The sequence below is a fragment of the Berghia stephanieae genome, chromosome 2 (assembly GCF_034508935.2).
Source record: "Berghia stephanieae isolate SIO BIC M18660-M18661 chromosome 2, UCSD_Bste_1.3, whole genome shotgun sequence".
NCBI lineage: Eukaryota > Metazoa > Mollusca > Gastropoda > Nudibranchia > Aeolidiidae > Berghia > Berghia stephanieae.
The window spans coordinates 30920952-30936056 of record NC_088361.1 but is presented as its reverse complement, the minus strand read 5'-3'; the positions used below and the strand labels follow the sequence as shown (position 1 = coordinate 30936056).

General features: G+C 34.8%; 2 protein-coding genes across 3 annotated transcripts in view; one reads left to right on the top strand and one right to left on the bottom strand.

Moving 5' to 3' along the window:
- Positions 1-2508: 2508 nt before the first annotated feature.
- LOC144966765 (uncharacterized) lies at positions 2509-11402 on the bottom strand. The gene is made up of 5 exons (XM_078903538.1): positions 11112-11402; positions 8861-8944; positions 7755-7790; positions 6734-6790; positions 2509-3556 (listed from the first exon to the last, which is right to left on the bottom strand). Exons 1-5 carry the CDS (start codon positions 11251-11253, stop codon positions 3480-3482), a joined length of 396 nt encoding a protein of 131 aa, XP_078759664.1. The 5' UTR covers positions 11254-11402; the 3' UTR covers positions 2509-3479.
- Positions 11403-12600: 1198 nt separating this feature from the next.
- Positions 12601-15105, top strand: part of LOC144966764 (uncharacterized) — a 7392-nt gene continuing 4887 nt past the window's right edge. For both annotated transcript variants that reach the window (XR_013644268.1, XM_078903537.1), the window contains exons 1-2: positions 12601-12730; positions 13811-13989. Coding sequence is in view for 1 of the 2 variants with exons in the window: in XM_078903537.1 (XP_078759663.1) it covers positions 13866-13989 (124 nt within the window). In the remaining variant the exon portion in view is untranslated. The remainder of the gene's footprint in view (positions 12731-13810; positions 13990-15105) is intronic.

The following is a 15105-nucleotide window of genomic DNA, read 5'->3' as shown; positions in this document are numbered from 1 at the left end:
ATACTATGATTAATTTTAGGGTTTCTATAATGTTTATCTGTTTTATTTGAATAATTGACTTGACTTGGCTTTCTACTGGCAAAGCGCATAAAATAATAATAATAATATAATAATAATAATAATAATAATAATAATAATAATAATAATAATAATAATAATAATAATAATAATAATAATAATAATAATGATAATAATAATAATAATGCTGAAAACTTATATAGCGCTATAACTCCGAGACATCAGACTCTAAGCGCTTAAATTACAAATTACTTTGGCTGAAACATAATCATTCACACACACACACACACACACACACACACGCACACACAACACAAACTAAACCTATCTTGCTTCTCATACCATCTACTAAAATCGAAGATATGTTTTAAGCGAACGTTTAAAAATAGACAAAGATTCTTTTTCACGAATGCTCTGCGTTAAGGCGTTCCAAATAGAGGGTCCGAAATGAGAAAAGGATCTCATTCCAGCATTTTTCCGAATTCGAGGGACAACTAGTTTTGTGGAATCACTGGCCGAAGTAAGGGGCGGGGTTTTGAATATCTTTCAATTAGTTCCGAAAGGTAGGAAGGGGCAGTACCTTCAAGACAACAATAAGATTTGAGACGAACTCCAGCAGTCAGAGTAAACATATTTTTATCGCTCTCTTGGTGAAACGGTAAAATACGTTATCCCGTTTCAGGTTGGAGTAAAATTAAATCCCGCCTGTATAGGGTTAATGATCATGCCAGAAGAGGTTACACGATAATGCTAATCTGTAGATAAGCGATTTCATTGGTGACAAAAGAACGTTCCATAATTTACAGTTTATCATTTTTCTTGTTTTGTATTCCTAAGCCGAAGGATTATAGAGCCATACACCAAGCTGTGTGCCTTGCAATCCTCATACAAAATGTCTTCCATGTCTTATCAGTGATGTCCTGGTTTTTGTTCCGTATTATGTCAGAACACATTTTAATATTTTGGACAGATAACTTTTACTTCTTATATTGGTAGATAAAAATGACCTCTAACTTGTTAAACGTCTCAAATGCTTGACTTCTTTAGAAGGATTTTATTGACTTCTTTGAGGTCTCAGGTTTATGACGTTGTGACAAGGTAAAATACGTTATCCGATTTCATGTTGGAGTAGAATTAAAGTACATGTTTTCTGGCCAAAAAGTTAAATAGGCGATTCGTCATTGTATGACAGAGTTTACCTCATATAAACGAACTTAAAATTAAATGATTCTGTATGAGTAAGCGTGTCCAGTGTTCTAATGCTTAGTCTCTTACTTGTAGTCTGATATTGATATTTTCTAACAAATTAACATTGTGGTCTTGTTGTTTCACATTCACCTTCTGACCCTTAGGTTCCTGGTTCGAGTCCCATTAGTGCAGAGCAACGTTTAGATATAGCAGATATCTCTTTACTTCAAGTCTATCACAGTAGTCTGGTGTAAAATGAATACATTGCATATTGTATGTCTCGGTTGAACGAAAAAGAATGCAACAGGTTAAACACTTCCAAAGAGTAATTCGTGACATCACAGAACAAAGGCAACAATACTCACTGACGTCATCATGGTACTTAATTTTGAAGAAAAATATCATACTGAGAGAGAATATCTCTTTAAAGGGGGATGAGTAGGAATGAAGAACGTTTCAAACTCAGACTCACATTTGTGCGATTATGTTTCTATAGATTTGGACAAATTAGATAATATTTAGATTTGTGACAGTCAGTTGTTTATTTTTTTTTTAAAAGAAAAAATCAAGTCATCTAACAAAAGAATTAATAGCAACAAGATGAGAATACTCTTAAAGTGCTTGAAGTGAAAAATATTATTGTATCTTAACCCTATCTGGTCAAAGTCATAAAGCTTGTAGACCATGCTTTTACGATTAATACAAATAGGATCCAACAGTCGTGACGTCACTTCTCTCGTAATGACGCATAGTAACTTCGTAACTGGTTCTAAACTATCGGAACAATGGTGGACGCCCTTATGAAATTCTTCGACGAGCATAAACGTGTATCCAGAAGAGAAAATCATTATGAAATTTATCATGTTTTGACTTTTATATAGTAAAGCCAAAGCTGGAGGTGCCTAAATGAGCCAGTCCATTCTCTCCATTTGACTTTTATACATTCTGATCACATGACATGTGAAAAAGTTCTAGCCAGCATGAACAATAAAAAGTACTGATTTTCTCTGTTAAGAACCAAGCTGTTCGTAGCTGGGCGGACGTGACATCAGACAACTGAATCCTATTAACAAAAAGTAACATTAAAACACCCAGAACAAAAAACTAAAAGCATAAAAACATAACATAGCAAACAAAATGCATCCTACATCTCCTTTCCAAGAAGTACACAATAAAGTTACAATGAAGCAACAAAAATCCCCCCCCCCTCCCCTTTTCTGAAAAAGCTAATACAAACTATAATAACACACGTCTGCCCACTTACACAAAACAAATCATTAGCATTATAGAGGCCATATTGTTGTGTTTTATTTCATCAATTTATTCATATTTCTTATTTTACAATGGTGAAAAATGATGTGAGCAATAATCACAACAACAGTACTTTTATCACGATGGTATAACTGACGTCACACTGCTTGAATTCGTCATCGAAGCATATGTCATAATAATTGCTGTTGTTCCTTCCTTTTTGAAAGCCGTATGTTATTATGGTGTCCTTGTTGAGCTATTGCGAGGCGCATTGAGCGCGATGAACGAAGGAAATGCTCTATAGAAGAAACGAAATTGACGTCACTCAGTTCTTAGTTATTGTTTTTTTAGCCAGCCATTTTTACGAGTAGTTCTTTCTAAATTCTATAAATCAGACCATCAACGTTCAAGGTTACACATAGATTTGTGTGTTGACACGTTAAATCCGGCTGGCAGATGTTGTGAGTCTTTTGTCCAAACGCAATGCATCAATATACATGTTCAACCTTATTTCTGTATAATTTATGCAAGGTGAGAGTAAAATCGTATCCAGCATGTAAATGCTTGTAAATAAAATATTTAGCATTACAGCAAAGCGTCGACCACATGATACGTGACATCACACGGTTCAGCAAACCAACGTTGGATCTTGAAACCTGAGTATAGTTTAGGTTTTAGAGTAATTGAAAAGTAGATTGAGGTGGTGGTGGTGGTGGGGGGGGGGGGGGGTGTTAATCTATCGATATTTGAAGTAAAACTGATATGACTGAAAAGAAAAAAAAATAGGTGATATACGGCAGTGATGCTATGCGTTTAGGTAAAATACTCAAACATCCGCCAGCCAGATTAAACACCACAACACACAAAATTGTGTGTAACCTTAAACGTTTATAGTCTGATTGATATAATATTATCTAGTGAGGACTCATCACTAACCGACTGTCTATAAATTACTAATAAGAGCTGAGTGACGTCAACTTCGTTCCTTCTTTACGACAAACAAGGGATGAAAGCCTTGGGTTTTACGACAGTCTGGAATCTTTGTTGCCCCAGCCAGGCGTCAGTAAGGCATTGAGGTATCGTACGATGGATGGGCATTCTAGGGAAAATAGAGATGGAGAAAACATTATTATAGTTGAAAAGTTTTAAACAGTCACTCACTACTTAAATCTGGTCCTATATCTGGTCCTCCCCAAAATCCCCCCCCCCCCCCCCCCAAAAAAAAAAAAAAAAAAGAATAAAAAAGACGCCCCCTACTAAAGATATAGATAAATAGATACATTGATAAATAAATAAATAATAAAGAAAAACAAATAAACTAAAGACCTCCCCTCCTAAAAAAACACCAAGAAAACCCACAACGTCCTCCCACCCCCCCCCCCGCCAAAAAAAAAAAAAAAAATAAAGTAATAAAAACAACACGAATTTTAGGGGTTTTACGTCACTTGCACTTGCGTCACATTTAGGTCATTTCAGCGCTTGTAAGACAATGGTAGAGTCAAAGAGTCTAGATTTACAATTTGAAAGCACAAGAGAAAAAGTAAGACAAAGGGGAAGGGTTCAAATAGGGAACAGATGTAGATTCTAAGAGAGACACTGTCAGAGTACTTAGTTTGAGATCACCTAAAAGGACAAAACTAAGTATTGGTGATGATGATGATGATGATGATGATGATGATGATGAGATGATAATGATGATGATGACGCTGCTGCTGATGATGAGATAATCATGAGAATGATGATGATGATGATGATGATGATGATGATGATGATGATGATGATGATGATGATGATGATGATGCTGATGATGATGTGGTGGTGATGATGTTGGTGATGGTCATGATACGGATGATGTCCACCTTAAAAGAGAGAAATATGTGCCCAAATTAAATGTTAAAAAATACGTAGTTTTAGACAGAACCACAGGGTGACAATGCATTTTTGTGATTTATGATATTTTTATGAAAATAAGACATAAATATGATAAATAAGAAAACAAACAGAATAAAAAAATATAAATAAGAGCAAGAAGAAAAATTTCTTCCATACAGCGGAAATCAAACACAAAAAATATCCAACAAAAAAAAAGTTTAAAAAAACCGTAACCAACCAAACGAAAATAAAACCAACCCCCCCCCCCCCCCCCCCCCCAAAAAAAAAAAAAAAAAAAAAAAAAAACAAAAAACCCCAAACCAAACAACAAAAACTAACAAGAACAAAACAAAGCAAAAAAAAAAAAATAATAAAAAAAAAAATAAAAGAAAAATGAGTATTAAATCTTTGACAGCTAACAAGAGAATACACTAGAAGGAACGTTTCGGGCTCCAAATTCTTCCTTAGCCAGCATTAACAACAACTTTAACAAGAATAACAACAAAAAATAAAATAAAATCCTTTGTTGGCTGAAGAGAATATTGAGCCTAAAACGGTCCCTGTTTAGTACTTTGTTGTTTTCTTCTTTTCTTTTTTTTTCTTTTTTTTTTTTTTGGTAAAAGATATTATAGTATTAATTTTTGTCCAGTTCTTGATCTATGAATGTTAGAAGTACTTACGGCGTTCTGAAAAAGAAAACACGATAATGTTTCATTACACGTTGTGGCAATTGTCTATTTTACGACCATCAATTAACGATAAGAAATCGTAATATATATATATATATATATATATATATATATATATATATATATATATATATATATATATATATATATATATACATGTTATGAAAAGTAAGTAAAGCCAGATTCAAATCTGGTTAAATAATATATCTTGCACTGCAAAATAGTACAGCGTCACGAAATTTGATCAATATATTGTAAAATGAATTTATTTAAAAATAGAGCTTTTATACAGAGCAATATTTACAAAATGAGTTCAAACCGCTTTACAATGAGTCCCTAACTAACAAGAACACTTATCATATTGGACGAGACACGACGCCTGTTAGGCGATATCACATTTTTTTCCCAGGAAAGAGAAAAGGCTGTTAACGGCCAGGTATTCTTTTTACATCTGAGTATGTTGAGATAATTTGACTAAAGTAGCCTTTTCCAGGGACTCAACTCTGAGCGCAGAGATTGACTCAAACCATGGACTTTCCAATCCGAAAGCGTGTATCGTACCACAAGACCACATAGCTGCACCTGGACAGATGATTATTTTGATTGGCATAAATGTTTTAATGTGAAAAATGCTCAAAGTTATAATTTTTTTCCGTGTTACAACAACATTTGACAGCAGACTGAAAACGGACGGTACCGTTGTTAAGAGATGAATTGAAATGAACGAAGCTCTAAACATAACACTGTAATATATGTTTTTAAAAAAAAGAACAACTTAAGGAAAAAAAAAAGCAGTAAAAGCTGAAATGGGAAATTCAACTAAGAGATGTGGGAATTTTCAAGTATAGGATGAATACATATTTTATATTTTATACCATCTTTTAGGGCTTAATGTAAGATTTCCAATGATGTATGACACGAAAGAGTTGATTTCATGGAACTATTGTTATGAAGAGATGAGTTTTAGTATTGAAACATATTTTTGATGGGCTTGAAATTCAACCACAGTTGAACTATACGGTATAATTAATGGATTTTAACCATTTAAAAAAGTCATTTCTGGTATAATTTTTAAGTTAATGTTCGAGGTATCTAAAGTGCAAATAACTCAGTTTTGGTATTTGGTGCCAAACTTGATAAAAATTGCCAGCACATGTCTCCATCAGAACATTTGTTATGGGATTTAATGGGAACACTAAAAACAAACAGAAACTCAAGCTTGTCGTCACCAGCTACTCTCACACAAATAAAGAAGTCATCAAAATGTAAATCAAAACTATCGCAACATTAGTCAGAGATAGATTGATAAATCATAAGCATTAAAAAACATAACATAGTTGAGTTTGTCCCGGTTTGTAAAAAAAACATACCCGAACAACACACACAAAATACACCTCCCAACCAAAAAAAAAAACAAAACAAAAAAACAAACAAATAAACAAAAAACCCCCAAAAAACCAAATCAGCAAAACGAACAAACAAAAAAAAACCAAAAAAAACAACAAACAAACAAAAAAACCAAAAACAAAACAAACAAACAAAAAAACCCAAAACAAAACAAAAACCAACAACCAAAAAAAAAAAAAAAAAAAAAAACACCAAAAAAAAAAAAAAAAAAAACAAAAACAAATTGAGCTTTTATACAGTGCAATATCCGCTTAACGTGCTCAAAGCACTTTACAAGGGGTCCCTAGTCAACAAAAGTTTGTCCTTACTGCAACGATCGAGCCAGCTTCCGCCCCGAGGTACGCCTCCGGGAGGTTCTTCAAATCCTGTAGTTGTAGAGAAAAGACGACCATCATCATCATCATCATCATCATCATCATCATCATCATCATCATCATCATCATCATCATCATCATCATCATCATCATCACGATCATCATCATCATCATCATCATCATCATCATCATCATCATCAAATCATTCTTCCTGTACATTTTTTTAAAATGTCGTTTTTTTGAAAGTTTAAATTTTAAAGAGAGTTTAACATACTAAAACTCCATTCCTACAATGTCTCATAATATATTTAACTCCTGATAGTCTTTTAAAAACATGAGAATTTGTAGCGGAGCTTTAAAAAGACGAGAAGTTAAGAGCACATAAAAGTACGAGACAGAAAAGACAGAATAAGTCGGAGAAAATGAAAAAAAAAAAAAAAAAAAAAAAAAAAAAAACCATCGCTGTAGCGACATTCGACTTGGTATGTAGGGCGCCCATCTCTTTGCAGAAAGTGAGGGAGAAAAGCGTTATATTACGACCTATCCGCAACGAAATATATGAGAGTTTTTGTGATATTATGCTCTGTGAAGCGCATTGGAATCTTGGAACCGAGTTGAGTCCTTGGATAAGGCTCACATTCTCTCATCAAACTTATGTGTAAAATTATCACCTGATCGCCAATACTGTCGCCCTTGTCCAAAACAAACAAAAAATCAAACAAAAAACAAACAAACAAAAATAAAAAAAAAATAAAAAAATTGAACACCACCCCCCCCCCCCAAAAAAGAGAGAAAAACAAAACAAAACAAAACAAAACAAAACAATAAACAACAAATAAATTAAAACAAACATACAAACTACATACACACATAAACACACACACACACACACACACACACACACACACACACAAACAAGTTAATTAATCGTTATAATATGAAATAAAAGATTTCTGGTCAAAACAAACTAGTATCGTTTTGTCAGTGTATGCTGCAGTTAAATTTTATCACATACCCATGGTTGTTGAAAGCTGCAAGCCGAAAAGGTAGTCTGTAAAAAAAACAAAACAGTTTGTGATTACACCAGTCATGAGAAACATTTTCATTTGAATAAACCTGATTCCATGATTACATCAGTCAGGAGTAACGTTTTCAGTTTAATACACCTGATACCATTAAAACACTTGTCAGAGGTAACTTTTACATTTTAATTTGTGCGGCTATGTGGTCTAGTGGTAAGAACACTCGCTTTCGGATCGGAAGTTCGTGTTTCAAGCTTCGCTCAGCGCATAGTTGAGTCCTTGGAAAAGGCTCTTTACTCACATTTTCTCACCGTACTCGGGTGTAAAATGAGTACCTGGAAGTTGACAACTTTGTCTCTGTCGGAAATAAAAAAATTGTAATATCGCCTAACAGGTGTCATGTCTTGTTCTACATGTTACTTGTTGCTGTTGATCAGGGACTATTTGTAAAGCTCTTTGAGCACGTTTAGTGATATTGCGCTATATAAAAGCTCAATTAAAAAAAATATATACCCGATTCCATGATTATACCAGTCAGAAGTATCTTTTTCATTTTAATGTACCTGAAACCATGCTTACACCAGTCAGAAGTAGCTTTTTCATTTTAATGTACCTGAAACCATGCTTACATCAGTCAGAAGTAGCTTTTTCACATTCATGTACGTGATGCCATGGTTACACCAGTCATTAATATTATTTTCATTTTAAGTACCCGATACCATCGTTACACCAGTCAGAAGTAATTTTGTTGATTTTATTATATCTACTACCATAATTACACCTGTCGGAAGTTACTTTTTCATTTCATTACAGTGGATACCATGATCACACCAGTCAAAAGTAGCTTTATCATTTAAAGATAGCTGATACATCGATAACACAAGTCGTAAATAACCGTTTGATTTTAATATAGCTGATACTACAACAACACCGACCAGGTTCTGATATTCGATCGTAGCAGTCAAAAGCCATTAAAATTAAAGTATAATTTTGGGATTTAGACTTTGGATTCAATTTTCAGTGTCATTTTACCCCGACATACAAGCGCATTGAGACGATAAGCAATATATCTGACTATCTATTCATTTTAGGTCCTCACCGATCACAGCCAACATCACCATCATGAGGAGCATTCCAGTGAGGATCGTACCAAAGGCTTCCAAGAATCCAGCCCTTCTCACTCCTGGTGGAGAAGATGACAATTAAAAAAGATTCTTCTAGTCTGTGGTTCTCATCAGCAATCGATCTATTGTCCCTAAATCAAGATTACATCTCACTGTTTCATCACACACACACACACACACACACAGACGCACAAACACACATACACACACAACACATACACACACACAAACACAGGTCACCGGCAAAATCAAAGGTTAAAAAATAAAATGGAAGAAATTTATTGGAATAAACCTTCATATTAATCACAGGGAAGAAAGAAACTATCAAGGGAGTCAGCTCTTCAATTTGGTCGAGCTGTGTAGGAGGTGCGTTTAAGGAGGGGGAGGGCGTACAGATAAAGTTATAAATGTCAGATAAAAATAAAAATTTTAAAACCCCGAGATTAACCTTCGTCTTCCTTTGGGGTTGTTGTAGCTGGAAAAGAATATGCCAGGCTTATGCAACAATAAGAGGATAAGACCTTTGGTGACTGCAAACAAGATAAAGTCCAGAACCTATCCAACAGCGGCCATGCTTCATCAGTGAGGACTTTCAACCTCTCCAACTTGTAAACTTTACGGCAAAGAACCTGAAACCGCAGAGCATCTGGCTGAACATGTGTGACGCGGCTGCCGGGCAGGCTTACGACTATACACGAATGTGGTAAAGATTCCACCGCTTGGATATAACGTCATAACATTGTGGTGTGATACCACTAGATGCTGCTACCTTCCTGAATAGAATCTTGACATCGAAATAATAATAATAATAATAATAATAATAATAATAATAATAATAATAATAATAATAATAATAATAATAATAATAATGATAATGATATCTCTTTATTGTCCACAATAGGGAATTTTCAATAACACCGTTGCCACAAAATACTCATCAGCACCTACATGAAATCCTTTTCTTTGGCTCAGAAACTCGGAGATTGACCAAGAAACTACAACAGTGTAGTGATTTCGAAATCACACACATATTCATAATCTACATAATTTTACAACCCTGCCTGAATTACAAGACTGCCGACCTTTGGATTTTATAACGCTGAATTACTTACAGACAAGCCGAGAGACGAGAATTATATCAGGTGCCTGCGTAATTTATTTCCCGCCATCGACGCTACCGAGATCAAAAGGCCGGGCCGCGACCAACACTACCCTGCTCGTAGTTATGCTTATTATGGCAATAAAAGTATCTAATTATACCTAAGATTACGCATAATGACTCCGTGAATATCTCATCTGAGCTGACCAGTAAAAACTTGTGTCCAAAACTTGAAATTGTGATTCGATCCAGGGATACCGATAGCTCAGTTGGTAGAGCACTCGCTTCACACACAAAGGGACCGAGATCGATCCCGGGTGCAGTCGAATTTTATTCTGACCCCCATGTCCACTCAGCAGTAAATGGATAGCTGAGTCTGTTAGATTTGGCGGAGAGTATTTTGCAACAGACTAGCGTCCTATCCAAAGTATAACAAGCAATTACTATTGCCTGTTTCACGCAATAGAAACCTGGATAAGCTCCGGCTCCGTGGGCCGAATGGCTCTGAAGGACAACTAATAATTTGTAACTTTCGATTGACCCGTAACATTCCAACAAGGACAAGAACAAGAACAAGAACAACAAGAGCAAGATCAACAACAACAACAACAACAACAACAAAAACAACAACAACAACAAAAAGAAGGTTGTCAGGTAGAACTGTTTGGCATAGACTCATAGACCAAAAAATTTTTCCCCAGAAAACTTAATAGTCTGGATGTGAGGTAATATTCCACAAATTAAGTCTAACACTATATATGTGAGGCAATATTCCGTGAGATAATGCTTATAATACTCTACATTTGAGGTTATATTCCATGGCGCAATTCTAACATTCTACATGTGAAGTAATATTCCACAAGGTGAATCTAACCGTAGCCATCGTTAACTTATAGCCTGACACTCACCAAAAACTGACGTCAAAATACCAGTCTTTGGCCACAAAAGAAAACAAAGCGTGATTTTGTATTCAATAGTTCAACCAATGGGACCACTTGTTTACATGAGCACTACTAACGACAATTCACTAGGCGGTGCAAAACCCAAATAATGACTTCAAAATGCCAGTCTTTTTAGGTTTCAGTGTCAGGCTATAACTCAACGATGGCTACGTTTTAACACTCTACCTTGGAGGTAATATTCCATGAGGTAATTCGCTCTGGTAAACACTCCTAATTGTCCTAATATTACTGGTTTACGGTGACAGCAAGGATCTGGTTTATGTTGACGGCATTCTGGTTTGGGCGGGGGACAGCCGCAATCGCACATTTTTGTCAAAATAGATATATAGGAATAGATGATTAAATAGATAAATAAATAGATTTCTTAAGGCAACAGGCAAAAAAATATATTCCTAACTTTAAATTGAAAAGACAAAAGGATTAGGGTTGACATTGTATAAATATATTTTTTCATTTCCGTATTTCAGTGCGAAGGCACGGTTTTACACTTTAGTGTTCATCCCGAAAAAGCCTTTTTTTTTCTCAATAAACAAAACTATTTAGAAGAAGTAACATTGCAGGTTTTGAGAGAACTATTGTGCACTGATAAAACGCATTTTTATTTGAACCAGAAAACGTTAACTTTATATCAATATATAAAAGAGAGCTTTAACTTGTCAAAAAGTCTCAAATCTGAGGCTTCTTTTACATAGTTTTGTTGAGAAAAAATGTTCTTTTTGCAAAAGGTAATATGGCTAAAAAGTCTTTGGCTAGTCACAAGTTCGTTGATCTGACACTATAATATCATCATCATTGTGGTCGATGGAGGGTCCGCCGCTTAAACGTGTTATTTTGTGAGAACTGATCATTCAATGGTGTTCTAAAACAATAACAAAGAAACTCCGTGTGTTGTTTCCCTTTGTTGGTTGGAAACTAAAAGAAATTTTAATTCCGAGATAAAACGTTCGCGTTCGGTTTATGTTCGGTTCGGCAACTAAAAACGAGTGAGTTGAACTCACTTTGCTATGATAAAACAAGAGACCCACTGAGAGGACAGGTCAAATGGACGGCAAGACGAACCGGAGAGGAAAATGAATGCACTCAGTTTGCAGCATTAGAGAAATTTTCTCTCGTCTTTCATGGAACCAACCGCTTAGTTGTTTTATTATTATAGTTTTATTATCGGTCGAGAAGGGGTATTGCATTGTTATATTCATTGTTTTGAGATTAAACTCCCCCCCCCCCCCCCCTGATGTCTGCTTCTATGAATACTCACATTCTTCCAGGTATTTTTAGTCCTCGACTATAATTTTATCGATATGAAAAAAACAAACAAACAAAAACAAAACAAAACATAAGCAACGTCCATAGAGGGTAGATACCTAATTTTATTTGAAAGTTGCTTTTGTGCACCTAGATCCATCTACGTTTTTGTCAACTGAATCAGAGCTTTAATTTACTCTTATCAAAATCGAATATCGATAACAATGTAAAATTGAATGTAAGTTTCAAATTAATATACGAAGATAGATAAAATGAACGATTCGGGTTTCCCATTTTTATCAACAAAACAGGTTAAATGAAACACTACAGACGAATGAGATATAAACATGCAATTGTAAATTATAAGAAAATTCCCACTGTGGTGCAGATTGAACTCGAAAGTAGAAATTAGCACATACTGAACGCACCACCTGCATAATGGAGGCTGAACAAAAAACTATGACTTCACTTTTAGCCGTATTTCTCCCACCTCGCCGCCATCTCGACGGCGACCGTCAGATGATTGAGAGACAACTTTAAATGTATGAATACTACTACTACTACTACTACTACTACTACTACTACTACTACTACTACTACTACTACTACTACTACTACTACTACTACTACTAAAAATAGAATCTTTGTCTATTTTTAAACGTTCGCTTAAAACATATTTGTTTCGATTTTAGTAGATGGTATGAGAAGCAAGATAGTTTTGGTTTGTGTTGTGTTGTGTGTGTGTGTATGTGTGTGTGTGCGTGTGTGTGCTTGTGAGCGTTAATGAGTATGTTTCAGCCAAAGTAATTTGTAATTTAAGCGCTTAGAGTCTGGTGTCTCGGAGTTAAAGCGCTATATAATGTTTCAGCATTATTATTATTACTACTACTACTCCTACTACTACTACTACTAATACTACTACTACTACTACTACTACTACTACTACTACTACTACTACTACTACTACTAATACTACTACTACTACTACTACTACTACTACAACACTACTACTACTACTACTACTACTACTACTACTACTACTACTACTACTACTACTACTACAACTACTACTACTACTACTACTACTACTACTACTACTACTACTACTACTACTACTACTACCACTTCTGCTACTACAAACTACTTACTGTCGCGTCTATATCGGAGAAGTGGCAAGCAGGTAGGAGTAAAGTAGGAGTAAATAGCTTTCCCCAAAGTCAGAAGTCGTCTGGTGCCTCTTTCACCCTGTTATAGTTGGGTTAAAGTTCCTGATAACTCGACAGATAGTAATAATTCTTTTCCTATTTACCCACATCATTTCTAAATTTAATTTGCAATATTAAAGGATTCAAATTCAAGTTAGATATTCTAATTGATTAATTTATTTATTATTACTTTAAAAAAATATTTACTTACAAAAGTGTAATGTTAGAATGTTTGTTTTTTTAATCTTTATTTTAAGTCTTTCGAATGAATGAACGCATGATCAGAATGTGGAATCTCTTGTTACATATCGATGTGATATTAACTTGTAATTTTCACAAAGGATCAATAAGGTATAATATATTATCTTATCTTATCTCCTTTTCTTAACATTCTTTTTTATTTCTTCAAATTTCCAGCCATACAAAAAAATTCAAATTCGCTTGGAAAGTCTGCACATAAAAGGACCTGGCAATGGAATATAAAAGCTCATGCGGACCATGCAGAACCAAACCGATTAATTGTGGAAACCCCAAACCGCTTAATTGTGGAACCTCCAAACCAATGAATTGTGGAATCCAAACTATTCCCTCGTGCTGTAAGATAATAGAAAGTTAACTATTACCCCGAACCTGAACGATCGACCAACGTCGAGGTTTCTTCTTCGGGATCGTAATCGTTAACGTTTGTGTATAAGTCTGATAACCTAAACCGACATGATTTAAATAGTTGTAATGGAAATACAAAGCAAAATACGGGGGTTCCGATGGCTCAATTGGTAGAGCACTCGTTTCACATGCAAAAGAACCAAGATCGATCCCGGGTGCAGTCGAGGTTTATATTTTTCTGACCCCCCCCCCACCCCCTGTCCAACCAGCAGTGGTTTGGGTAGCTGGTTTTGCTACATCTGGCAAAAAGAACTTTGCGATAGACTAGCGTCCTATCCAAATGATGTCAAGTTATTGCTATTGCTCGTTTCACGCTAAAGAAACCGGAATAAACACCGGCTCCATGGGCCTTATGGCTTTACTTTAAAAAGAAAAAATAGACTTTTTACCTACAACAATGCCAAAAACAAGTCTTAAATTGCTTTCGGTTATCAAAACTAGATATATCAAGTGGTCACAAAAAAACAACAAAATAAACAAAAAAAAAAAAAACAAAAAAAAAAACAAAAAAAAAAACACCCAACAAAAAAAACAAAAAAATCCAAACAAAACGCGGTGCTCTTTGTCGGCGTGTATCTTTGAGAGTCTTCATTGAATTTCTTTCAAATTTAAAATACAAATAAAGCTAATCCTTATAAGTAGACTGTCGAAATTTTATGAATATGGATTGAGGAACAAAAAAGATACTGGGATTTTTCAAAACAGTATTCAGAAACACAATATCAGAGAAAAATGACGCAACAGAGAGTAAAATTAAGATGATCTTAACTTTTGTTGCCATTTTTAGCGAACATTAATTATGTCACCATAAACACTATTTTCATCATAATTCCCCTCATCAAGTAAGAAATCATCTATGGAACACAATCACATACCGCCTATTTTGGTCTAACCAAAGATAACAAAGTTAGCACTTTAAGTGATCTTTAGCACCGCCGTCCTCTTTAATAACGTAACGTAATCTCTTTGTCCAACTTGAAAAGCACTTCCGAATTTCCTCAATGGTTATCTCATCTCAGCATAAAATATTATTTCTTTCTCTCAAG